Source organism: Vulpes lagopus, chromosome 3 (assembly GCF_018345385.1).
Source record: "Vulpes lagopus strain Blue_001 chromosome 3, ASM1834538v1, whole genome shotgun sequence".
NCBI lineage: Eukaryota > Metazoa > Chordata > Mammalia > Carnivora > Canidae > Vulpes > Vulpes lagopus.
In genome coordinates this window covers 24,070,504-24,098,361 of record NC_054826.1, presented here as the reverse complement: position 1 = coordinate 24,098,361, position 27,858 = coordinate 24,070,504, and the positions used below count along the sequence as shown (strand labels likewise).

Sequence of the window (27,858 nt, the reverse complement as noted above, 5' to 3'; positions counted from 1 at the left end):
TGTGATGCTCCAAACCATTTATGTGAACAGAAAATCCTAGAAACGGGGGGGGTGTGGTATGTTACACTTATAAAAGATGCCACTCTACCCATCACCACGTGAGTGTCCATTCTTACAATAAAAGGTATACACGTGTAGGCAACTCTGAACATTCTGCCAAATATTAAGCTTCTAATGTATTAATAATTTCTAATATAAATTTGGATTTTTATCGTGCAGTCACAGTCCTTGATTGAAAACCTCTCAACTTAATAAACATTTCTTTATTATCATATCCTTTCTAAAGTGAAGACATTTTTAGGTTCTGGGGTGAAAAAACATTAAGGTCTCAAAAGAGTATAATACATTCTCTGGATGTGTATATTTTATATGCATATAAGCACATAAAAATTCTGAAAGAATAAACTCTAACACATTAATAGAAAATGAAAAAAACATGTAATTCTTATTTTTGGGGGGTTATCTCTTTTGCACAATTTTGTTTTACCATAAACACTTCTTATTTGTATATTTTTAAACCTCTGCTGTATTCTCACAAATACTTTTCTTGCTTGAAGCTCACAATGAGGTGTCCCACAGGGGTCTACGGCCAGGCCCAACGGGCTCCCCTTGCTCAGTGCTTGTCTTTGCTGACCACTGGCACCTGAGACTCAGGCTGCTCTCCCATCCCTAGTAGCTGTCACCACTCACTTTATCCCTTCTGCTTCTTCTACCACTAACTGCAAGACTGACTGCAAGTGAGATGAAGGATCAGAACCCCAAACCTTTGTGGTCTTAAGGATTTTACTATCAATCAACAAGGGAGAAAGAAAGAGGCAGAAGATCACAAGCATGACAAGTACAAGGAAGGAATGACTTTCACTGACTTCCACACTGTCTATCTACAGAAGAGGTCAGATGTCAGCACACCCCTGAAATTGGAAGCAACCCTGGGTAGGTGTCCATGGCAGGCCCTGAACCACTGATGGCTGTGAGGTTATTCCAAGAAGTCCAGGAGTCGGAGGTGTTACAAAGACCATTGCTAAAATAAATTAATCTAGCTGTATGTATACCATACATTTTCAAGCATATATAAATGGTATTAATCAAATTCATAACACTTAACACCTCTTTCTCACTATTTCTCCATCAAAAGACACTAAAACTATCACTCTCGAATAAATATCTGCATAATCCTTTGACGTTAAAGTGTCTCCATGTTTAAAGAGGCTGAAAGCACTAGTGCAGAGGGATGAGCACAGGTCTCAAGAATATAACAGAACAGGGTGTACATGGTAGCTTCTTCGAGGAAGGGAGTAAATTTCAGCATGTTTCTCAAACTCTCAAGCCTGTTTGTACATCCAAAAGTGAGGATATAATTGAGCCTTCTCTTCAGGCAAAACTAACTGAACTCAGTCTCCCAGCTGACCATCTCCCCCAACACATCCTGTTGCTCACCTCAAGTACACCTAGGCAGCAAAACAGCAAATGCTAACAAGCACTTCAACCACCAAATGAAAGGCCTGGCCAGCCCGGACACAGTCGCCTCTTGGCATTTCCTCTTATCCACAGAAACATAAAAAATGCACATGTAAAAAAAAAAAAAATTCTCAATACTATTCCTTTTTTTGAATTGCAGTATGTACGGTCAACCTTGGCCTTTAGAATAAAGTGTAACGTGTTCTTAGCAAGTGTGAGAAAGAGAAAGTGGTTTATTAAGTTTTATCCACAACCTGAATTGAAAATTATTCTCTAAATATGTTCTCAGTGGTTTAGATGAAACGATAGTTAAATATAATTCAAGATAATCACGTACTATGTCTCCATTAAGATTCCCACCTCCTTTAATGGTGAAATAAGTTCTAGTTTACCTAAAATGACAGTACTAATAGACTGTTAGAGTCGATAAGCACTTGAAATAAAAACTGCAGGATTTTAAAATTTTTAAATGCCCAACTGGCATGTCACAATTAGAAATAGAATAATAAATAACAAATTCTAATGTAGTTAATGTAAACAGTGCATTTCTATCTTCAGGAAAGAAATGTCTTCTCTACCATTAGCTATAAATCCATAAAGGGACTATCATTAAAGGGATTATGATCCTCGTTATTATACTAAAACAACATTTATATATCGTTTTGTAGAACAAGCTTTTGGGGAGACAAAGCAATCACACGGAACAGTCTGTTAAAGTCTTCTTTAGTGTATACACAAGTCCCAGGTATTTAAATCAGAGACAAAAGAAAATACTATCCCTTAATAGGATTACAAAGAAAAGGAAACATCTCTTTAAGAGCAACCAAGGTGCTAGTTCCTACAGTGAAAACTGATGTTATCTTAATTAGTTAATTATTCATCCCAACGCCTCTGGCCTTGCTCCTGGAGGAATTTATACCTTCTCCACCTCCTGCTGTGTTAACACCAATTCAATCATTTGCTGATAATCTAACTGCAGCATCTAACACATTTTAGAGATTAAGTGTATAGCTCTCTCCCTCACTGTACAGGTAAGTGAACTGAGCACAAAAGAACTCAAGTATCTTATTGAAAATAAGCTAGTTTGTTGAAAAAGCTAGCGGGAGCATTCCTCGGGCCACACCTCTCACTAGGTGGACAACAGTTAACTGTGAAACTGACCCCTGGAGCAGCCATCTACCTGATTGCATGGAGAATGTTTTCAATGGGCCGCGGAGCATATTTTAACTGTTAAAATAATCCAAACGGATATTAGTCATACACCAACCTTCTTTGGATAGTAAGTGTAGGAGCAGCATTAATTTAGCTGAATCTCTTCTAAGAGTTATTCTTTTTATTCATTATTACAAAGACGATAGTACCAAAGGAAATTAAGCAGCACTCTAATTTCATTCTCTCCCAAAAAGTACATGTTATATCTTCAACTAGTAAATCAAATCAACACGCCAATCCTGAGGTTTACGCTCTACATACGCGAAACGTGATAACTGCCTTAACTATTTTAATTAAAGCTTTTTTTGAGATACAGATTGCAGCACAGATCCTAAGGATTTTAAAGATTCACATTAATTACAACCTTTTTAAAAAATGCATTTACACAGGAAAGCTTCTTTTGCAATTTATATGTTCATAAATGTTTCCATTAGCTAAGAGACATTTTGGAATGTGATCAAGTGATATTGAATGTCAAGTCGGAACAGCAGGGCTCAATCTCTGACAGTTGTCATGTGGCCACTGCTCTTTTAAACCAGTGTCCCCAAAGGGCTAAAAGGGAGAAAATCGTAACTTAACAAATGAAGACAGCAAGGCATGTTTTAAAAGCTACCTTTCATTTTAACTCTGCTTCCTAAATACAAAATTGGATTTGGACTTCTTTCGCACTGTTAACAATTCGGTATTAATATATGCATCTGTCATAACTCCCCCTCAAGAGAGAAGTTATACACTCCAGCTACACAGGACTTCCAAATTCTTTCCAAAACTGAATGTGAAAACCAAAATGCCACTGCTTAAAAAAAAAAAAAAAAAAAAAAAAGTATGGAGAATTGGCAGACTGCATATTTATGTCAACCTTCAGAAAACACGGAAACATGCAGCCCCAACTCACCAGGAAAACCATTACTTGTGTTCAAACTACTTTGTGGCATCTTCCATCTTTCATGCATGCATTTCACTTCATACCCAGGATTCCGGTTCTGCACCCGCTGGAATACGTGTCCACCCCCCAAACGTGTCAAGAGCGAGCTACTACGGTGTAACAGCTCGAACATGAACAGTGCAAGAGTTTTGCTCGCTGCCTGTGGCGTGATCTTAGAAACACCTGAATCGCAGATTTATTTCCCTCCCCTCTGCTATCTGAAAACGGAGGGACCTCGAGCCCGGGATGCGGCTGAAGGACAGCGACAAGAGAGACAAAAATAAATAAATAAATAAATAAATAAACCCAAACACGGAACATGCTAAGAACAAAGGAAACACAAGCCTGTGAACAGGAAATGAAGCAACTCTAGACACACAAATACCTTTTGGGGCCGCCAACGTAGGTGAAAGTAAAGGTGGAGTCTGAGTATCTGAAATCTGAAACGGAAAAGTCCTGTTAAAAGCCACCCCTCCAGCGGGTCTCTAACCTGGCTCGCGACCCGGGCCCCCCACTCAGCGAGGCCGAGGGCAGGCCCGGCGGGGCGGGAGGCGCGGGCAGCGGGGCCGCGGAGCAGGGGATGCTGCGCACCCCGGGCCGGGCGCCGCGGGAGGCCGCCCCCCGCAACAAGTGCCGGGCGCCATGGCAACGGCGGGAATTTCCCGGTCGGGGCGGCCGGAAGCGGCCCCCGCCGGGCTCGCGGCTGAGAAAGCAAAATCCGATCCCTCTCCCGGGGGAGCAAAATGGACGAAAGGCGACCCCCGGGCGGGGGAGCAGGGCGCCGCGGGAAGCCCGGGAAGCCCCGCTCGCTCCGCGGCCACGCGCCGCCGGGCGGAGGGGAGCAGCGGGAGCCGCGGGGCGCCGAGGTCCGGCGGCGCTGCCCCCCGGGGGCCCCGGCGCCCAGCGCAGGCGGCCAGCGCGGCGGAGCGGAGCGCAGCGCAGCGCAGCGGGCTCCATTCCCGGCCGCCGCCGCTCAGCCCATGGCGCAAACCCGCGGGTCCTCCCCGCGCGGCTCGGCCGCGGCCGCTGAAGCCCGGAGGCGGGCTGGGGCGCCCCGGGCATCCTCGGGGGGCTGGGAACACCGCGCACGGCTCCGCTGCCGAGACCCCGCTCGGGGCCCCGGGGCTCTGCCCCCCGGGCTGGCGGCCGCCCCAGACAGGGGGCGGGGGGAGGGGAGTCGGGAAGAGGCTGGCGCCCCCTCCCCCTTTTGGCTCGCGCTCCCGCTGCAGCAGCTGTTGCCAAATGAACCCCGGAATGGGGACGTGCAGCCCGGCCCCAGCCCGAGCCACACACGTCGCGGGCAGAAAACTGGGAAGGGGGGCGGCGGGCGGTCAAGGGAGGCCGGCGCTGGGTCCGAGGCTCCGGAACGCGAGAACTCACCTGCAAACAGGCAGTCCTTGTCGGCTCTGGACTTCTGGATCACGACGTCGATATCCTTCTGAATTCGCTCTTGCCTTGAACACATCCCCATTAAATAAATCCCTGGAAAAGAAGCAGCCGCTATTTCCACCCCCACCCCACCCCCCTCGCACGCTTCCAGCTTTCGTAAATATTCAGTTAAAAATGAAACCTCTGGCCGAGGCAGGGGCCGAAGGCGAAGTGGTTTCGGAAGTGATCCCGGGTGAGAGAGGAGGAGGAGGAGGAGGAGGGGGAGGAGGGGGAGGAGGGGGAGGTCGGCTTTGCATTCCCAGATGTGACCGCCCAGCTGCTGCTCGCCACGGCTGGATTCCAGTTTCCTCCCCTCCTGACAATGGATGGTGATGACACCGAGTCTCACTTTCTCCCTCCCCCGCCCGGACCAACGGCCGTGGGCGCCCGGGGTGCTGGAGGCGGCCGGCCGGAGGGCGACCACCGGCGGGGCGGCGGGCGGCGGGCGGCGGGCGGCGGGCGGCGGGCGGCGGGCGCCGGCCAGGGGCGAGCCCCGCTCCGCCTCGCGCGCGCACACCCCCCGCGGCCCGCTCGCCGGCCTTCCACACCCGCGCACACTCGCGCCCGCGGGCGGCGGCGGCCGTGCCCAGGCTGCTGCAGCGCCGCCCGCCGCAGACCCTCCCGCGCCCAGTCACCGGGGCCCGGCCGCCGGGGTGTGCATAGTAGCCGCCCTCCCGGGCGCAGGCTGGGTGTCCCCGCCCCGGCCCCGCTCGCGCGCGGGGGGCCGAGAGGGAAGGCAGGTAGTGAAGACTCCCCGGGGCTCCCAGCCCGCCCCCGCCCTTCCACCACTTTTATGAATTCGACTCCACTTTCGGAAGGGATTATGAGTCATATGGAAAACCCAACCCGGAGCGGCTGGGGCGCGGGGGGGGGGGGGGGGGGGGGGGGGGGAGGAGGGAGAAAAAAATTGAAAATAAATAAATAAAACGAACAGATCTTTCCTTGTTGCCACAGGAGGCAAGATGGAAAAAAGCCTCGAAATGACTCCAGACAGACACCCTCCCGTGCCCTCCCTGGCGGAGTCTTCTTCTGGCAGATGCAAGTAGTTCAGTCCCTCTGTGACCCCCCCCCCCCCCTAGGAAATGCAGCCCCTTCCCAGGGACTTCCTCTGCTTTGCAGGGACTCACCAGTTCTCCCCTCCTAGGTACTTCCGTCCATAAAAAAAAAAAAAAAAAAAAAAAATTGGCAGAATCAATGAGCACGTGCCAGGGTCTCCCTGGAAGATGGATATCTGTTTGGCTTGTTTTAAAAAGCCGCCCCTTTGCCAGGCAGTGGAGGGGAAAACTCCTACAATCCTGCCGTCTTGTTTGAAAGTGAGACAGGGCTCTGATCCTCACTTCCTGTTCTGCCTGAGGACACCTCAGGGCCGAGGTAGCCGTCCTGCCTCTGTATTGCCAGATGCCCTAGGACAGGCCTCCAATGGCACTTTCCTCCTTTGTTTCTTCCTCCACTGAGAAGGCTTCCCTGAGCAGTCCGGGTCTCATCTGGTTCTGCATTCCCAGTGCCTGGTGCAGTGCCTGAAAAATAGCAGGCAGGCCTGAGTGTTGGCTGAATGCACGAAGGGTGGTGCCTTGCAGCCTCCTTTCGGGATGCCTAACCTACCACAGTCTTGACCAACTTCCTTATCAGCAGAAGTTCCCAAGCGCTGGCAGACTGGCTCAGACACTGCAACAGTCCAGCCTGGATTCTGATATGGACAACATGGTGTGTAGGAGAATTAGAAATGGCTGTCATCATCCCTGAGGGCTCTTAGGATTCCTTAGAGATCAGTGCAATGAGAAATCATGTATGTCCTAACCGCTCTATCTTGCAGAAAAGAAAAACATGAAATGATTTGTCGTCCAGCCTTGGACACAGCACATTCATTGTGAATAATAAGAGGAAACGCTCCTCTGCATTAAGAAGACCACTGCCCCCTTTGATGTCAGAGTCACCATAGGCTACATTTTCTGCTCAGATCTTTCCTGAAACTCCCCGCCTGAGGTGGTGGGAGGGGAGGTTCATGTAGCTCTTGGGTGTGTCTCCCCTTGGCAACCAAAAGCACTTCCCTCTCTCCACGCCTAGCATCATGTGTGTTTACCTCACATTCTGTGCTCTAACTTCTCTAAAAGGCTTAAAATCTATCAACTGCCAATAATTTGTTCGATGGTTGTCTCTCTTATCCAGGAAACCCAGATTCTCAAAGTAAAACCCTTACTACAAATGAATTTGAAATAGTCTTAAACCTACCTGATGTGTTTCAGCCGGATCACCTCTTGGTTTACTACTCCCTTCAGAAAATAGGCCTTCTTGTGATTTGTCCTATATCTGATTGTTTTTTTAAGCTTCACAGGCGCCCTGTTTTTGTTAAACAAAACTGACCTCACTCATTCATGCCCTTAAGGTGTGATGTATTTAAATATTTTTAAATGTTAAGGGATAAGATCTTAAAAAATCCCTTTCTATCTAGTATGCATTTTTGCAAGATAAGTTTCTCCAAAGAAGCTATACCAAGGCGTCAGTGTTCCATGCTAGATCCTTATGGCATGATTCTTTCCAACTTGGCCCACAATCGGTATCTCATTTACCCTACCTCATTCAGACTCTCACTTAAACATTTATAGATGATTTTGCAGTGATTAAAAACTATATGCATGTTTTGAGATGAGGAGGTTATATCCCTGCCTTAACCACTCCTATGTGCACACGAATACTCACATGATTCAGGAACACAGCGCATAACAGGCCTTTAATCAGTTTGTTAAAGAAACAAAAATCATTCACGACGGGGAGAGACCTCTGGTTAAGTATGCTACAGGAAATTCAAGATAGTGAGTAATCAACACATTGGATGACTGGGTCTAGTCAAAAAGTCCCAGCAGTTTAGAAAAATGATCCCAGGCAGAAAAATAAAATTTATTAGGGGAAAAAATGTAAATTCTTCGCCTATGCTGAAAGACCCAGCTGCAGAACTATAAGGCAATGGAAATGTGGCATTAAGTGCAATGGGTGTGCTGTAGTTATTAATAACTCACACGTGTCCAGAGATTATTAGAGCAGCCTGATAATGCTCTAAATGCTTTACATATATTAACTCATTTCATATTCATAATAATCCTCTATGGTAGCCGTTACTATAATTCTTCACATTTCACAGAAGAGGAAACTGAGGCACAAAGGGGTTAATTAACTTACCTAAAGTGGGACATAGACTGCAATTAACTTTTTCCTCTCTCCAAAACTTCCAGCAGTTGAACTGAACTTTGAGGAAAAGAAATGTTCAGAAGTCTCACTTCTGAGTAGACTGGCCTCACCGATGGCAGCCGGCCAGGAGTTAAGCCAACAAGAAGCCCTATAATGGATTCTGAAGCAGGCCTGGAGTCTATGGGCTCTCAAAATAGCCTCTCCTGGTGACAGCTATCTTTCCCTTCCCTGCATTGAACTTCTTTTCCCAAATGAATCTCAGTCCTCAGTAAAGTCTTAGGAAAAGCCTGACCTCTCTTATTTCTTGGGAATTAAGAAAAGAAGATGGGAGGCAGGATTTGCAAAGAAAGCAGTCCCTTTGCCAAATGCATGGTGGTGTCATCAGTAGCAAATCCCCATGGGAACACCCAGCAGCCTTGGTCAGCTGTGGAAACAGCACTGTGACAATTTGCTCTTGAGGTAGAATCAGAGTGAAAGAAGGACAGAGAGCCTGAGGGATTACCATGGGAAGAGATCACCAAGAGACTTTTAGCCAGGATGAGGATGTGGGATTTTATCTGAGAGAAATGGGAAGCTACTGGAAGGAAGGTGATCTCAAAACACTTTTCAACGATTAGATGTATAAGAACTTCTTTCAGTGATTCTGTAATGGAAAGAATTCCATAGAGTTCAAAATGCCTGGTAGGCCCAACTGGGCCCTCCTCAATAAGGTGGATTTGGGCAATTCTTTCTGCTGGTAGTATTGCTTTGGGAGAAACTAATCCTGTTATCCTGACTTCATTTGTTAGGTCTAACAATCAAAGTATGAGCAAAGCAAAGTCACCGTTGAATAAACTTGACAAAATGGAAGAGAATTTGAGGTGGTTTGATGTGAAATTCGTCCCAATTTGGTCCGTAGCATATCCCCTAACCTAAAGTCAAATAGAGCAGCACATAGGTCATATTGAGGTTTTACGGACCTTTCTAGCAACCTTAAGACACTTAACTAACACCAGAGCTATAACATGAAACCTGAACTGCTTTTCTTAGTTCCAGGCTTCTCTTTAATTATAGTCGCATTTGTCTCTCAATAGACTTTTAATTCTCATTTCTACCGAGAAGCATCCTTGGCCCTTATTAGATGCTCACCATCCCATGCAAACAGACTGATACTTCTCGGCTTGTTCTCACACATATTAATTATATTTCATTTGGAATACCTCTCCTTTTGTTTATTTTTGGAAGTGCATAAATACTGCATGAATACAATCTCAGTGCAAACTATTTAAGGCGTATATTAATAAGGAGTGTAAAATCTGAAAATTCCCACCCATCTTAACCCCTAAATCCACTGCTGATCCCAAAGATAAATAGCATCGTTATAAGAGAATCCTTCCATTCTGGCGTTTACATAGCCATATCTATCTGTATTTTTATAGATTTACACGTATTTTAATTACACACATTTTAATTTAAAAGGAACCATATAATATATGTTGTTTTGCAACTTGATTTTTTCCACTGTCTTGGAGAACTTTCTGTATCAGTGCAAAGAGATCTAGCTCGTTCCTTTTAACTATCGCAGAGAATTTTTTTGAATGGACATGGCACTATATACTTTAACCATGCCTCTGCAGTCATGATGAGTTTTTCCAAATGTTTTATGATTAAGACAATTTTGAATAAATGCACATCTTTATGCACAATTTTCAGCAGTTACTCTGGGATAGATTGGTAGAAGTGGACTGACCTGATCACAAGGAGCTGACAATTTAAAAATTTAATAGGTATAAGAAAATTGCTTTCAAAATTATTTTATATTCTACTAACTGTTGTTGAAAATACCTAATTCTCTGCATCATTCTCAATAATAGGTGCTATAGAGATGCCTGGGGGGCTTAGTGGTTGAGTGTCTGTCTTTGGCTCAGGGCATGATCCCTGAGTCCTGGGATTTAGTCCCACATCGGGATCCCTGCAGGAAGCTCGCCTCTCCCTCTGCCTGTGTCTCTGCCTCTCTCTCTCTGTGTCTCTCATGAATAAATAAATAAAATCTTAAAAAATATATCTTTCCTGGTTTCTCCAGTTTACTAATATTTCTTCTTCACTGAATCTCCCATTTCTAGACTATATAAGTTCCTTGAGGATAGGAACTGGTTTTGCTCATCTTAGTATACACAACGGAAGCTATTTTAATATGATACACAGTAAGTAGTTTGATGAGCAATTGTTGGCTTGACAAGAAATCTTGATTCCTACTTCTTATTGCTGTTGTTTTAAATTCCTTGAAATTTTGCATGCTGCTCCTGTTATACTTTGTTTCCACTGCTCCTAAATGACCTTTGGCACAGTGCTGAGTATACTGGTGGTACTCAGTACACACAGTGATTAGTTGATTTCATCTTGTTATGATCTTCAACAGTTCATGCTATCTTCACAGAGAGAAGCATTTCCCCAAGAGTGTTCCATTGGATATCAATTTCATATTATACAATGATATTTCCTTCCAAAATTGCTCCAGATTCAAGTAAATTTGGGGAAAATGGATTAGGTTTCTCTCTAATTAATTTGCAGCTGCACTGTGCCTAACTAGGAGGGATTTATGGAATTTCCAAAAAGTTTTAGGTGACTAAACACGTGGGGTTTTTGTTGGTTAGTTGGTTTTTGGTTTTTGGGTTTTTTTGGCAGTGAATTGTGAATATATTCATTTTCTTCTTTGTGTTATCAGTTGTGAAGCATTTTTAACACTCATCCCAGGAAAAGCTAGTGATTTTGAAGTTTTGAAGTAAAACAGGGTCAAATTCTGACTCTCCAATTTCCTCCTGATGTAAATTTGAGCAAGGTACACAATCACAGTGTGTTATTACATAAAATCTCAATATTCTCATCTGAAAAATGGGGAGAACAACGGCTCCCCAATGGAACAATCCCTGTTTCATATTATACAATGATATTTCCTTCCAAAATTGCTCCAGATTCAAGTAAATTTGGGGAAAATGGATTAGGTTTCTCTCTAATTAATTTGCAGCTGCACTGTGCCTAACTAGGAGGGATTTATGGAATTTCCAAAAAGTTTTAGGTGACTAAACACGTGGGGTTTTTGTTGGTTAGTTGGTTTTTGGTTTTTGGGTTTTTTTGGCAGTGAATTGTGAATATATTCATTTTCTTCTTTGTGTTATCAGTTGTGAAGCATTTTTAACACTCATCCCAGGAAAAGCTAGTGATTTTGAAGTTTTGAAGTAAAACAGGGTCAAATTCTGACTCTCCAATTTCCTCCTGATGTAAATTTGAGCAAGGTACACAATCACAGTGTGTTATTACATAAAATCTCAATATTCTCATCTGAAAAATGGGGAGAACAACGGCTCCCCAATGGAACAATCCCTGTCTCTGTATGGATGAAGAAAATGATTAAATGAAATAAGCACATGAAAAGACAAATGAAGAATTTACTTAGTAAGAAATCATTATTCTTAAGGAGCCACTTTTTAAAAATTTTCTCCCTCACTTGTATATATAATTAATTTCTCCCCTCTAACCCCAATTTATCTGGTAATTTTCTGTCATATCGTTGGGATGCATTTGTTACCTGTGCAGGGCCTTCCTCTTACTCATATTTGTAAGTCCCATTTGCTTGATGCCAACTGGGAATGCAAGCAGATTTGAGGTAGAAGAAGGAGCTAGAGGAATTCTAGAACAAAGTCCTCCCTGGAGGTACATTTGTTTTCTTTCTCTGTCAACTGTTGAAGATATCTGTATTTATTTGTTTTGAAACAAAGTTATAAAAAAAGTTGGAAATACAGAACAAACAACTTTTTTTGTCTGAAATATTTAAGAGGACTTTGCCGACCTGCTGCCCCATTAGCCCCCAAATACTTTAGTGAGTAGTGAGTATGGTCGGCAATTCAACTAATGGCCTTCAAGGTATCAGGTCTTAATCTCTGGAACCTGTAAAGAAAAAAGGCTCTTTATGTATGTAATTAAGTTAAGGATTTTGAGATGAAGAGATTATCCTAGATTATTGGGCTCCAAAGGCCTTCACAAATGTCCTTATAAGCAAGAAGCAGAGATTAGAGAAGCGAGAGAAGCACAGACAGAAGAGGAAGCAATGTGACCACGGAGCCCGAGACTGTAGTGAGAGAGGAAGGGAAGAGGAGGAGGAGGAGGAGGAGGTGGAGCTATATTTTACTTTTGATGGCTTAAATAGATTTCTATTTCTAATCCTATCATGTCTAGCAGACAGAAAATTTATCTTTAGTTTTTGTGAATTCTACTCCAATTCTCCTGGGGTTGTACTGAAATTTAAGAGAGAGCTTACATTGTGTGAAGGTATTCATGGAAGGCCAATGTGTTCCTTGGACAGTGAACCACTCAAGTCAATGCTGGAAGCCCTTGTCTCCGTCCACAAAGCCTCTCCCAACTGAGAGAACACTGCTGAATTGCTGTTTTAGGAACCACCTGGCTCCCTCTGTTGCTTTTGAACCCTACTTGGGAGGTAAGTCCCATGCAGACTTTCTCCATTTGTTTTACTCTTCATTCCATTGAAAGGTACATGTTGCTAATATTGGGTGGGACAGCATGGGGAAGCCCCATTCTCTTCTTGTTATTCTCAAACATTTTATTTTTAAGATTTTATTGATTTATTTGCGAGAAGGAGCGCAAGTGAGAGAGCACCCAGGGCTGAAGGGAAGTACGGGAGGGAGAAGCAGATTTTCCTGCTGAGCAGGGAGCTCAACACCAGGGCAAGATCCCAGGACCCTAGGATCATGACCTGAGCCAAAGGCAGCCACTTAACCAACTGAGCCACCAAAGCACCCCTTAAAATCAGTGATTATTGTACAGGTTTTCTTTTCAAGAAACCTACAGTCTCGGTTATCCTAGCAATAGTCTGGTAGACTCTTTGCCTCAATTTTATTGATTTATTTGTCTTTACTGTTTGTGTAAATCAACAATTAACACACTACTGCTGAGTAACAAATGCACTCCAAACTCTGTGGTTTAAAGCAACAGTCATGTGTTCTCATTCATGTGTCTGTGCCTGAGCTTGGTAGACTGGGCTTGGCTCCAAATTGCAAGATGAATCCAGGTCTACCCTACATGTCTCTCATCCTTCTGGGAACCAACAAGTTACCTAGTTTTTATCTTCTCATGGTCATGGCAGAAGTGCAAGAGAGCAAGTCCAAACACACGAGCATGTTTCTGGCTTCTGCTGATTTCATACCTGTGAATAATCTATGGACCAAACATGTCAACAGACAAGCCCAAAGGCAAGGAAAGCAGTGTAGACCCCACTTGGCGTGAGGCCAAGGAGAGTCACACAAGCAACAGCAAGAAGTAGACTTCTCCCATTAGTTGGAGGGCAGAAGGATTTTTGAGTAAGAATGGAATCTATTCCCTTAAACTTCAATATAAACATTGGAATTTATAAAATTGCTTTGTTAATTTTTGTAGTAGTTGCATACTGTTAATGTGAATGATACTTACATTCTGATTTACAGAAATTTGCCCTATGACAACTTTTTCACAGATGACTCACTTTCATGAGATGCGAGAAGAAAAATACATTTTTAGAAATTATCCTCACTAGGTTTTTCTGTAGCCGCTTTTCCATGGCAGTAACTAGGGATAGCAATATGAATTCTAACTCCTGGTTCTATTATACATTTTCTCTGTAAACTGTAAGAAGTTTGAGCAGGTAGAACAATCATCGTAAACACACAGCATTTCCTACACGGGACAGCAGAAAGGCCAAAGACCCCAAGGGAAGAGAGGGTCAGAGTCAGGGAGCGAAGACTCTGTGAACTGACTTCAGGGATCAGAAGCTAGGGGTAAAGGAGGGCTTTCTGCCATGATGTCAGGAAAGAAGTTTGTAAGAGTCTGTCCACTGAGAACACTTAGATGCTTTCATAAAAGCAAAGTTTTAAATGAGAAACAGCCAAGTGACTTTGAAAAGAATGCTCTGGTATACTTGCTCATTTCATCCAACTGGCATGCACTGCCGCTGTCACACTTTTACACGTGTCCATCTCAGTCACCTCAAAAGAACACTTTTTCCTTCGAATCTCTGTATGTCTGTCTTTCTTAAATAAACTTGTCTCTCTATATATATATTCCTAGGTTTTGGGCTCCTGGGTGGCTCACTTGGTTACACGGCTGCCTTTGGTCAGGTCATGATCCCAGGGTACTGGGATTGAGTCCCAAGTGAGACTCCCTGCTCCGTGGGGAGTCTGCTTCTCCCTCCACTTGTTCTCTCTCTTTCTCTCTCTCTCAAATAAATAAATAAAAATCTTTTTTAAAAAAAAACTTTATTTGATTCCTCTGTAATGAGTTTAAGAACAAATGTTTCTTTAAAATATACATATATATTCCTAGATTTCAAAGAACTGTGAAAACCCACTTAGTTCATGTCTCTACTATTAGACAGAACCATACCTAAAATAACCTAGACAAAAAAAATATGGCTAGAGTTGGAAACCTTTTTTGTTGGAAGCTTGCTAATGTCAACATTTCAGGAGGCTGTTGTGCCAGGTGGCTGGAGGAAACAGACTTGTATTCTATGGGACAAATGAACACCTGGGATAGATTTAAAGTGATGCAGCTATGAGGGCCAGACCTGGTCTGGATGGACTCAAACTTGGGTTGGGCCTGGCATAGTTCTAGTCCAAGCAGCTGGCTATGATTGACTTGACAGGACAGGCAATAACTTCCCTAGAACTGCACATATTTAATAGAGGGTGGCTCTTCATGCCACCCTCTGCCAAGTTTGCTATGCAAAGCCACTGTGGAAGAATTCGAGCCAGCGAGTATTGAGCAAGTCGTGTCATGCGCTTTCCCTTTCAAAATCTTTCGGTGTCTAAGATTTCTGGTTTCTGGGGTAAATACTCTGCACTATAGATCGTTGCAAGCTACTAATATACAATTAATGCCCGTGGAGTGAGGAAGAGAGGTGTACAATCGGCCTTGCAAGCTTATGTGATCCAGTTCAGCACATCACAGACTCCAGGGGCCTCCCCACTGCTTAGATTGTCCCTCTTCACTTCCTTTACTCCTATTATTTTCAATATGCAGCATCCACCTACCCACTGCTTTCCCCAGTTCAATTGAGTTAGATGCCCTCTTGCTGTGTTTCTATTTTGCACCATGGAAGGATACCGTCCTTCCTTTTAACGAGTATTTATTGAGTGTTTTCTGTGTTTCACACATTAGCTTAGATATAAGATAAATACTTGAGCATAGCAATTTACTCAGGTTCTGAGTGTGTTTGCTTAGCCTCTTAAAAAAAGGAAGACAAACAATAAGTCACTAAGTACTATCACTGGGGTAAGCAGTGCTAGAAAGCATAGCCTGTGATTCTCATGATTACACTGTGAGAATAATATGAGAAGAAATCCAAATTGTGAGGAGTAAAATCATCCATTTCTTGATCTAATTCACCCCCAAAAGATGAGTGAGCACCATAGATCCAGTCCAGAGAAATGCAGTGAACTGATGCAATAAAGGATTTTTTATCAGAGTGGAAGAGACTTGTAGGGATACTGCTTCCATGCGTCCCTAAGTACTGCCCCCAAACATGGAGTTGGTACTCGACCTGGCCTCACAGGTCACAGTACTTCATCCACTTGGCAACGTGGCTGTATGAAAGGTAGAGCCTTGATCCAAGCTGGCAGGATAATTATATTACTTTTATTATGAGCTTGATATATTGGTCCTGGAGGAAGGAAGTTATCCTTCTCCCACTGGGCTTACTAAGCTGGCACATTATAGATTTGGGATTACCACAAGATCATTTTCCTTGTTATTTGAAAGTAAGAAAATGCCAGGCAGAAATGGAAATGGAAAGAGAGAGAAAATTTAGGTTGAATCGAGTCCCGTTTGACTCCCTAAATCCCTAGTTCTTCCAACTCTTGCTTTGGTTTGGTAAGCCAACCAAGTACCTTTTCCAGTTATTTGAGCCAACAAACCAAATCTTTGCTAGTGTTTTTTTTTTTTTTTTTAAGATTTTATTTATTTATTTCAGAGAGAGAGAGAGAGCAAGCAGGAGTGGGGGGTGAGGAGGAGAGGGGAAAGCAAACTCCCCGCTGAGCACAGAGCCCATGTGGAGCTCAATCCCAGGACCCTGGGACCATGACCTGGGCCGAGGGCAGATAGATGCTTAGCCGACTGAGCCACCTAGGCGCCTTGCCTTTGCTAGTTTGAGTTGGAGTTCTATTACACCATCAATATTGCCTGACAAAAATAGTGGCCTTGGATGTGACCTCAAAGAGCCAAGATTGGATTATATTAATGGAATACTGGAAATGTACTTCCACAAAAATTCAAGCATTTAAAGAGAATTTAAAAGATTGGGGCATAAATAAAATGTTTGAGGGGCATCTGGGTGCTTCACTGCCTTAGCCAGCCAGGTGCCCCTAAAGGAAATATTTCTTCTTAAAACAAAGTTTCTTCAGTAAACCCCAATTTCTAGGGATGCATTTAGATATTGTTTGTCTGATTTCAGTAGAAGGTCTGTATAATAGAAGTGTATCTTATCAGGTTCAGGAATAGGACTTTCTCTTCCATATAAAACTCCCACATCCTTCCCTCCAGTGGCATCTTAGGGATGTGATTATTCATCCACGGGCACTGATGGGGGACACCTGTGATGTCAGGCACAATGCTACCGAGGGGAAGCTGCACCACAGGTCACAAAGGGGCAAGTTCAGGGAGCATCACCCTGTGGTTAGGCAACGATTCTGCTTATGCAAGTGAAGTCCGAGCCTGCTCACTCAGCTTCAGCTTCCTGGGTCCCCAGCACCCCTCCCAACATCCCCCACACCCTGCTGCAGGGTTTTGCTGCAGCATTCCTCTTTCCTATCAGGGTAACCTTTTAGGCATGGCTTTTCCTTTTTAGGTCATAACACTTCTTTCCACTTGCATTATCTTCCTTTCTCTTTTTTTCCAATTTGAACCCAAAGTATTTTGGATTTTATTTTTGTTTTAATGAGAAGTTGGAGGAAGTTCTGCTCTGTTCCTGATTACCTTGTCAAATCTAGAATTCTCTCTATCCAGAATCTTTCTCTATCAGGAAGTTAGCCCAAGAGCTCCTAGCTTTAGGAACCAAAGCCAGAAAAACATTTTTCTCTGCTTTACCTTTCACATCCCTCCCCAGAGGCAATGCGTGCATAGTGGTCTAAAAAGTACTTGGAAGGGTTGAGTGGGAACGAGAGGAAAAAAAAAAAAGTAAAATGGAAATAATGGTGATAGAGATAGTGAAGTAGATAGAGATATATGCTGAATAAATTAGTGGACCTGTCATCACCATATAACTACTATTTTTCTGTACAAGTTTTTAAAAGACAGCATTTTGCTTTTTTCTTCTAGAAAGGTCTTCCATCCACTAGTCTGCTATTTCCTCAGCTGCCAAGGGCCAAAGAAGGGACTGTTGGAATTACCTATTTTGGAAAACGTCAGCCAACAAATTCCATCAAGCTTCACACCCTTGCCTCTCACAGCAGCCTTAACTGATCAGAGTCTCCACCCTCCTGTGTACTAGCGGTTCTTTCTGACTCACTGGTTTTCTTCCCACATCCTTCCTCCTACAGCAGCTCTCCTTTCTCCAGCAAGTGGTCTCAGCAGCCCTTCTACTCCCTGTCAATGATGAAGAATTCCTGCTCTGAGGACGCGTGGGTGGCTCAGTGGTTGAGTGTCTGCCTTCAACGCAGGTCATGGTCCCGGGGTCCTGGGATCGAGTACCGCATCAGGCTTACCACAGGAGCCTGCTTCTCCCTCTGCCAGTGTCTCTGCCTCTCACTGTGTGTCTCCCATGAATAAATAAATTAAATCTTAAAAAAAAAAAAAGAAAGAAAATAAAGAAACCCTGCTCTGTTTTGTTTCTCCATTCAGAATCCCTTCCTTTTCCGTTTCTTTAACCCAGCTTTCCTGGAAAGTCACCACAAGGCTTCTGCAGCACCTCCTATTTCCCCACACTCGGGACCCAAATCCTTTCCCTTTCCCTGCCACTCTCAGATCCACATGGTTCCACGCTCCTCTAGAAAGTCCAGTTTCTTCGACTCGTTCTGTCTTTTCATATAATGTAACTTTCACTTTTTGCATGAAGTTATTGCTGTGTGCCAGACCCTGAGGAAGAAGAGCATCTCATGCTGTCCTGTTCATTACGCAATCAGAAATTCTTAGCAGACAAACTTCAACAAAAATGTAAGATTTATCTACACTCACTCAAACTTTTCTCACATTCCTCAAAGCTGCACACTTCTCTTTCTCAGCACCAATTTTTAAGAGATAATTATTTTTTTCCTGAATATTATTTGCCTTTTGTGGACTACCTCATATACCATCTGAAAGCATGATCAAAATAGTTACATTTATGATCACTTTTTTTTTTGGCTTGTTTGTTTGCTGAAGGAGGGGTTAACAGTCATTGTGTCTAATTGTCCAGGAACTGCCAAAGAAAATATTCTATAGTTGGAAATTATCTAGTGCTCTCCATCTAAGCATACAATATTTTACAAAGAAATGCACCAACCAGCTAACTGCCACACAGTCAATATAGTTAACCAAGTTAACTTAGCACAGCTCTCCATGGGGGGGTGAGAATATAAAGAGTTTTGAAAGATGGTCTCTGGACTTGTAACTAAAAGAGAAGCCTATGCGTACAAATATGCATACACATAAGCAGGGGATAGAAACCAAGATTAGAGCCTTTCACTTCTTCCTCTGCCATTTCCACTTGCGGGGGTGAAGTTGCAGAGATTTCTTTGGAGATGAAGCAGTAGTCCTTCATATATCAAGTGCAAAGTGTTCAATGAGGACACATGACCTAAGCTTTGAAGAGCTTGTAACTAATTCCTAATAAGTTTATTGGGTATCCATTTAGCACATCTCAACAATCAAATTACAGTGGCATTGGTGAGTTAAATCTTTCCATATCCATCTGGTAATGTCTTTAATCTCTGTCTATCCAATGACAGTTTACTTGGTTGTAAAACTCGAGGTTGATAGTTATTTTCCCTCACAATGTGGAAGATATTATTCTTTTATTGCCTGTTCCTGTTAACTAAACCATATCTTTTAGCATCCCATTTCTTTTTGAGAACATTTAGAGCTTGATCTTCTAGACTTCAGTAATTCTTTGGTATTTTATTTGGCTCTTTTACTACCAAAACTACTAACTCTTCTCTGGAAGTTTATACCTTCTCTCTTAAAAAAGTTAAATTATTTTTTCTCACTGTATTTCATAGGGTTTGTATACAATACTTGGTTCTTTTTTGTCTGATTAGTCTTTATTCTTTTGAGATGGTTAGTCCTGATAGACCTCTTTCTTCAAAATTTGTCTCAATTCTTGGCTCTTTGCTATTTGGCTTATAATCAAAGATCAGTTTCTGAGTTGTTTTGTCTTTGGGAAGCTCAATGGAAGTTTTATCAGGCTGAATAGGATATTAGTTAAAAATATAAGCCTTCTGAAAGCTTAATATAGAGGCTCTAACCCAAAGATACTTCTAGTAGTTGATGTGGCCATTCATTTCTTCAAACCAGCTTTTTCTTTTGAATCACATTACCTCTAATTCTGTAAATTGAATGTTATATTGCACCAGGCAAACCGCTGTGAATAATTATAATACTCATTGCTGAGTGATGTGACTTCTTCCTCAAAGCTAGGTGGTTTAGGGAAATTGCATGATTAGGTCCCTAGGTATCCTCGCTTGTTCAGGGAGTCATGTTGGCTCTCCAGGGAGCTAATGTGTCTTTAATCATTTACTGGTTCACATGAGACCCCTTATAGATACAAGTACATTAACTCAGCAGCTAAATAGCAATGACATGAAACATGTCAGATACAGAGGAAAGAAGGAGGAGAAGCAAATGCAAACACAGGTGCTATCATCTCTCTGTAGCACCCTGTTGCTCTATCAGTATTTGGTCGACAGTTGGAGAACATTGTGCATGTGTGGAATTACCCATGTTAGGTACATTCTGAAACATAGAGGCCTTTCAAATTTCTATACAGGATCCTGAGAAACAAATTACAAGTAGAATATACTCTGATATCTTGTAGTTGACCAAATTTAAGGGAAATCGTCTGCTTCTTTTAAAGTAGTGTTTAAAATTATGGAAGATGACCATGTAAGACACAGACACCCAAAGGGAGAAGAAGGCCATGTGATGATGGGGACAGAGATGAGAGGGGTGTATCTTTAAGTTAAGAAACTTAAAGGATTGGCAGCAAATCCCAGAAGGTAGAAGAAATGAGGATTCTCCCCCAGAGGTATCAGAGAGAGCATGGCCCTGCCAGCACCTTGACTTCAGACTCCTATCCTCCAGAGCTATGAGAAAATAAATTTCTATTGTTTTAATCGGTAAGTAAGGTAAGTAAATAAACAAATGCATAAAATTGTGAAAAAATGAATAAACTTATGAAAATATTAATACATAATCTAAAATATTTAGATGCATATACTACAAGTGTAAATAAAGTAAAAGTGTTTCTTTTCAACTCCTATACCCATCATTTCTCCTCACTCTTTAAGGAAAACAAGTTAATGTGAAGACCTCCAAACTACATGTAGGAATGTATATGTGCATATGTGTGCATGCATTTGTTAAATAAATATATATATCTTATATATAATATACAATTTACACATGTATAGAGAAACAAATGGAATGTGCTAAACAAAAGGGTTTGAAAATTATTTAATGTAAATTTGGACTGACTGAGACCTAAAGGCACATGTGCGATCCAAAAGGATCCAATTGGAAACAATCTCATTTTGTGAGGTCAACAAAAGTTGGGGGCTCCAGGCTCTGCTCCTCTGATTTCTCTCGAAGCAATATCTTTTTTTTAAAGATTTTATTTATTATTCATTCATGAGAGACACAGAGACAGAGAGACAGAGAGACAGAGAGACAGAGATACAGGCAGAGGGAGAAGCAGGCTCCATGCAGGAAGCCTGACTTGGGACTTAATCCCAGGTCTCCAGGATCAGGCCCTGGGCTGAAGGCGGCGCTAAACCGCTGAGCCACCTGGGCTGCCCCTTGAAGCAATATCTTAATGGCAAAGTTTACTGAAATAGAAATCCATGTGGTGGGCATTGTTGGAAATGTATGCAGTGGCCTCCGTGCATTCAACATCTGCCCCCTTTCCCCCACACACACTCCTAGCCAGAAAAGTAATTGCCCATCCACAGCAAAGTTTGAGTGGGATGATACCCATGTTGAATTCTTGGCACAGGACTTTTGGTGCAAGAAGGAGCACGAGCCTTCAGTTAATCGAATCAGAAAAGAGCACAATTTTTTTTTCATTCAGTGATTGAGGGGGAAATAGCTTCTCTCTAAGCATAGCAGAGGAAGTGTTAAGTAGTTATCTGGTGATGACATGGAATTTCAATCGCTAAAATAAAACAGAAACCTGATAAGGGAGAGTGGAGATACAGAGAGGATAAGAAGCATTTGTTTTGTGTCATCACTAAACCTCTGCATTAAACTATTATCCAAATTCTCTTTAACATATGAGCCAGTCTGAATTATGCTTTTGTTACCAAAATTATCAGAATAACATAAGCACTAAAATGTTAGAATACTAGAATATATTCTAGTATTTGCCAGAGTTTAGCAGAGCACTTGCTTGCTAGCTTAGTACATAAAATAGTCCATGTTGAAATACATTTGGAAAATCCTGAGGATTATATTTCACACTTTCAAGGATTTGCAACACGGTAAATATTTTAACAAGCAACAAAAGTCTAAAGTAAAAATTTTAGAATAAAAATCCATAATTAGAATGTTAATTTATTATTTGAATTTTACCTAAAGTATTTTCTACTTACTTAAAAGCTTAAGTTCTACCCAGTTATGTTTTCAAGACCAACCAGGCTTAAGATATCTTTTCATTCTCAATTCAACTTGTTGACTTTTGTTCATTCTACCTTCTGTGACAGAGTGTATTTCAACTTAAAAAGAAAAATGTTTGCTGAGCATCTGTTATATTTGTATAATCTGGACTTTTAAAAATATAAACCAGAGTTGCCTACCATTTCTGACTTCAACAGTAAATAAGTTTATCAGAGATATTGGGGAATTTGTGGTATTATTGAAAGGCTGGACAACCAGACTCAAAGCTAAACAGCCATGATATATGCCCCAAACCATGCTATAGAACTTGTCCAGAGTTCTATTGGCACCACCTCTAAGAATTAATGCTGCAGTTTGCAGACGTCACAATTGTACCTGTTGCTCAATCCCAGGCCACCTGTTTAACCACTCTACCGCTCCCACTGTGCGCTCTACAGCAGATGCTTTAGCAGCTGCTGCATTGCTTCCACTAGAAACAGAGAAAGCTTAACTAAAGCTGTTTCTTTTTTATGAATTCTTGAGTCAAAATTCAGCAAAGGCAAACAGATTGGCAGAATTTAAATCGTACGCTGGTACCCTAGCTGCAAAGGAGGCTGAAAAAGCAAGCATTTGGCATTTTAGCTTCTCAGGCTAAAGAGATGGTCTCTTGCTCCCATCAAGACTGACAGGCTAAGGTGTTTCTCCAAAAGCAACAGACTTCAAATAATAATAAATATCCATGCTTTCAACCAAGTGTCCATTGCTAGATGAATGGATAAAGAAGATGCAGTATATTCAATGGAGTATTACTCAGTCATTAAAAAATAGAGATCTTGGGGCACCTAGGTGGCTCCCCTGCAGGAAGCCTGCTTCTCCCTCTGTCTATGTCTCTGCCTCTCTCTCTGTGTGTCTCTCATGAATAAATAAATAAAATCTTAAAAAAAAAATGAGATCCTGTCATTTGTGACAATATTGATAGGCCTACACGGTATTATGCTAAGTGATTCACACAAAGACAAATACTATATAATTTCATTTATACGTGGACTCTAAAAGACAACAACAAGAAATGGACAAACAGAAAAAAAGACTCTTAAATACAAAGACCAAACTGGGGGTTGTCAGAGAAGTAGATGTGGGGGGATGGATGAAATAGGTAAAGGGGATTAAGAGGTACAAACTTCCAGTTATAAAATAAATAAGCCATGGAGATAAGAAGTACAACATAGGGAATAAAGTCAATAATATTCCAATAACATTGTATGGTGTTCACCTAACATGACGAACATTGAGTAATATATAGAACTGTTTCATTAAAATGTTGTACACCTAAAACTAATATAACATTGTGTGTCAGTTATACTTCAATAATAGTAAAAACAAAATCCATACTTTGATTTGTTCATTATCAACATAAACTCTTCTTTATTTTAAAAACAAAGACTCATCCTTCCTCCTAAGAGATGCCCCTATTTTTTCAATGGCCAAACACTTTTCTACACTCTCTTCCACAAAATCTCATCAGTCACAGTAACTACCCCAAGTCCAAGATTCTGGGTGAGGTCCATTCCTCTTCTAAACCCATCACTATACTATTTTGATATTTTGTCATGTATGGTTTTAAAATTAAGCTAACCACTCCCAGTATATCCTACACAAAAAGAGGGGAAAACAAAGAGGAAAGAAGAGGGGAAATTTGTTAAGATACATAAATATAAGATAGACATAAAAATATAGATATACTGGGGATCTCTGGGTGGCTCAGTGGTTTCGCGCCTGCCTTTGGCCCAGGGTGTGATCCTGGAGTCCCGGGATCGAGTTCCGTGTCGGGCTCCCTGCATGGAGCCTGCTTCTCCCTCTGCCTGTGTCTCTGCCTCTCTCTCTCTCTCTCTCTCTCTCTCTCTATGTCTATCATAAATAAATAAATCTTTAAAAAAATATACCAAGCAGTGCAAGAAAATATATGAGGGTAGAAGTTAAGGACTTCGTTTCTGTAAATGATCAGCAGGTTATTGTTGGCAGCTATGACCAATGTGCCCTCTGCTGACATCTCTGCTAGTCAGAGCTTTCTGTTGTTACAGTGACCAACTCTTCATTCTTGACAGAAAGGTCCTTCATAATCTACTTGCATGAGCTTGCCGTGGCCATTTATTTTATTTTAACAAAATCAATAGACTTTATTCTTTACAGCAGTTTTAGGTTTACAGAAAAGTTGAAAAGAAAGGATAGAGTTTCTATGTATGCCCTTTTTGTTCATTTCCCTCCAGCCCCTAGTCTCTAATTTTTAGCACCTTGTGCTGGTACGGTTCATTGGTTAAAATTGATGAACCAATATTGATGTTATTATTAACTAAAGTTCCTCCTTTACATTAGCCTCACTCTTTGTGTTGTATAAATCTGAGTTTTGCCAAATATATAATGTCATGTATGTACAATTACAGCATCATTCAAGAATGGTTTTAAAGTCCTAAAATCTACTCTGTTCCACTTATCTATCCCCCTTCCCCCAACTCCTGGCAATTGCTAATGCTCTGTATGTTTCTTATTGTCTCTATAGTTTCCAGAATATCATATATTTGGAATATCTCAGTATATGGGCTTTTCAGACCGGCTTCTTTCACTTAATAAAATTCATTTGTTTCCTCCATGACTTTTTGTGGCTTGATTTTTTTAAAATAAAAATCACTGAATAATATTCTGTTGTGTGGATGAACCACTGTTTATTTATCCATTCACTTATTAAGGGATATCTTGGTTGCTTCCAAGTTTTAGCCATTAGTCTTCATTAATTTTTACCACAGAACTTGGCAGAATTATAAGCCATCCAAGGGGATCCCCTGTGTTCTTTATTATTTTTCTCAGAAATTGCAATTTTAATTCCCCTCTAGAGCCAATTCTCCAGCCAACAATGTAACCATCTCTTAAATTTTTGATTTGTTTGTCAGAACCCTAAAAGGCCACATAGCAGTCTATCATATTCATATTCAAATGGATATTGCTGTGGATCTTCCTTGGGTACTAAATCAGTAAAGCCTAGAATCTCAGGTTTTGAAAAGGATCAGTAACTGTAATGGTGAAAGGTGTCACTCTGACATCTATCACAGATCAAAGATACCACTCCAATATCTATAATAAAAAACTTCTTGTATTTGCTCTATGGGGGACCCACACAAGCTTATACTTGATTACTAGCTCAGAACACACACCGGTCATCCTCTAACATCAGCCCATCCTCACAAGCCATTGTCTCTCACCATTCAGTGATAAGAGTAATTTTTGGGTGATAGGGTAAATAATGAGACAGGCAAGTTCAATGCATACATACTATTTCGTTATAATGAGAGTTCCTTGCATACAAGCAGTGTAAAATCAGATACTGTGCAGCCTATAAGGCTTTCAATATGGCCACGGAGACTGGTGATCAGAGAAACATGGTGTTCAGATAAAGACAATGTAATCTCAGAATAGATATCTATTACAGTTATGAAACTCTCTGTTGCCGCAGTGACAGAGGAATTAAAATATTGTCAATGAACCTGCCAAAAGGTAAGTAGTTTGTTCTCCTGATATATATCTTTGAATGCTTAGCCTTCGTCACTGTTGCTTGCATGTTGGACACTAATAGTCCTGGCAGATAAATTGGCTTTCGTGTGGGACAAGGTATGAAGTTGAGCCTATGCATGTTCTATACACTACCATGAAGGTTGCTTTGTTCGTTAGCCTTCTGAACGAGCAATGTAGTGCCTAATGAGAGAGATTGTTTCATACCTACATATCTGATTGATAATCTTGACAGTAGTTTGGTAAGCATTCATATTAAGCATAGATGTTCTCATACTCCAGTTCATTCTCAGTGATTCATCCACATATTTCTTTCCCAAAACTCATAACTACCAATCCTCCAATCTTGTTCCTTCCAAGTCCTTAATCATTTAACTAAATTATTAGCTACCATGCATAACTCAATAATATCTCATCTTGCAAGAATAGTGAACAGCCAAAGAAATGGTTTGAAGTATCTCTTAAGTTTATACTTAAGTGGGCTATAATGTCTAAGCAATCTACTTTTAGCTGGCACTGATATATTGTGCAGTGACTTCTAAAAACAGGCTCAATTTTTCCCTCATTAATCAACTGGCCATAGGGAATTTCCCATGAAGATACAGATGAAGATCAAGAAGGGGCAGCAGTGCAGAGAGTAAGCTCAGGAAGCTTTCTGTGTCTTCAGGATCTACTGTGGCTCTAGTCCCTATATATTATTCTTGCCTGCTGATGGGATACACCTGTTAATTGGGTAGCACTAATTTCATGATAAACAGTTCATGTTGTTGTGTTTTGTTCCACTGACAGGACTCCAATCTCCACAATGGCCCCAGGATCAAATCAAGAGTTGTCTCTTAAAAAACAAAAATTCTCATTTTGCCAAAAAAAGGAGAAGCATTTTGCTATAAATTTTTGTGAACTTCTGAGGGGTACTCTAGACCATTAGCATACAGAAAATATTTTATATATATTTCTAATAAAGTATGTTAAGAAGATCACACTATGCAAGCAAAGGCAACCATGGGGTATTAAATCAATGGGAATGTCAATAAAAATATAATAATAAAAGTTAACACAATGCAATCAATAATGCAAAAAAGATAGGCTATGCAGTATGAAGCTAACATAACAAGAAAGAACTATTGAAAAATAAAGACAAATCCATACATTATCACATGTAACTAATTATGTTAGATCATGCCAGTTAGGTTGTGCTTGGTTGAAACCAACAGAAAACCTTAGTAGCTGGTTCCCAGGGTTGGTTTGGTGGCTCAGTGGGATCTTAAAAAACTAGCTTTTTTTTTAATTTTTTAATTTTTTTTATCCTTTAACTCTGACTTCTTCAGAGTATTGAATTTCATTATGAGGCTTGTTACTTCATAGTTGTCAATAGTGGCTGCAGCTCTAGATAGCCCATATTTATTTGAAAGTTTCCAAAGTAAAGAGAAGAGAAAGAGGATAAAAGATTTTTTTCCTTTTTTTTTTTTTCATTGGGGTGAAATCTTTCCAAGAATCCTCCAAATATTTCTTCTCATATACCAGAGGTCAGAAATGGATCAAAGACCTGCCTCTAAAACAATCTCAAGCAAAGGAGAAATGATACTACATACTGACTCAATATCCTTCATGATTCATCATTTGAGACCAGGGTCCTAAACAATAATAGGATCTGTTATCAAGGAGAAAAGAGTAATGGCAGCAAAAGATTGGATATGTAGCAAGAGATTTTGACTTAATTATATTTTTTGTGGATATAGCTTTCCTTATAACCATCTGAGAATGGAGAGGATCAATTCTGTTTTCTAGCTCTGTAATCTGTTTAACGATTTTGATGTTATAATATGAAATAATTTCACTAGTGTCTTTTTAAAAAAATGGGACTGATTAAATTCATCTTTAATATAGGTACCAGGAGGTAATCTATTACTTGTCCTCATATCTTGTGGAGATGGGCAAGAAGGAAGTATGAACTGATCAGGAAATTGAGTATACAAGAAAAACTAAAAGGTCATAGCAAACACCTCTGTTCACCTCTGATCTTATAACAATAACCACACACACAAACCAGGATACCGCATGAAGAGGAAATAGTAGATTATAGAACACTGTAAGACATACATTTTCACTCTTATTTCCCAGTCAAAATGGTAAAATTATGTGAGTGACCTTGAACTAGTCAGGATTCTCTAGAGAAATAGAACCAATAAGATATATAAAAAACACATATATCTTGGCTCATATCATTATGAAAGCTGGCAAGTCCCAAAGTCTGCAGGGTGAGTCCACGAACCAGAAACTCAGGAGAC

The 27,858-nt window shown here is 41.3% G+C and overlaps 1 protein-coding gene across 2 annotated transcripts in view; it reads right to left on the bottom strand.

The window, feature by feature from the left end:
* Positions 1 to 5,676, bottom strand: part of PARP8 (poly(ADP-ribose) polymerase family member 8) — a 178,068-nt gene extending 172,392 nt beyond the window's left edge. Inside the window, exons 1-3 of one of the 2 annotated variants that reach the window (XM_041747011.1) lie at positions 5,659 to 5,676; positions 4,976 to 5,077; positions 3,981 to 4,035 (exon numbers count right to left, since the gene is read on the bottom strand). In XM_041747011.1, coding sequence (XP_041602945.1) covers positions 3,981 to 4,035; positions 4,976 to 5,066 — 146 coding nt within the window. In that variant the 5' untranslated portion in view covers positions 5,067 to 5,077; positions 5,659 to 5,676. Of the gene's footprint in view, positions 1 to 3,980; positions 4,036 to 4,975; positions 5,078 to 5,165; positions 5,592 to 5,658 lie in introns of those variants that run through there. The other variant, XM_041747010.1, reaches the window with a different exon arrangement.
* Positions 5,677 to 27,858: the final 22,182 nt, after the last annotated feature.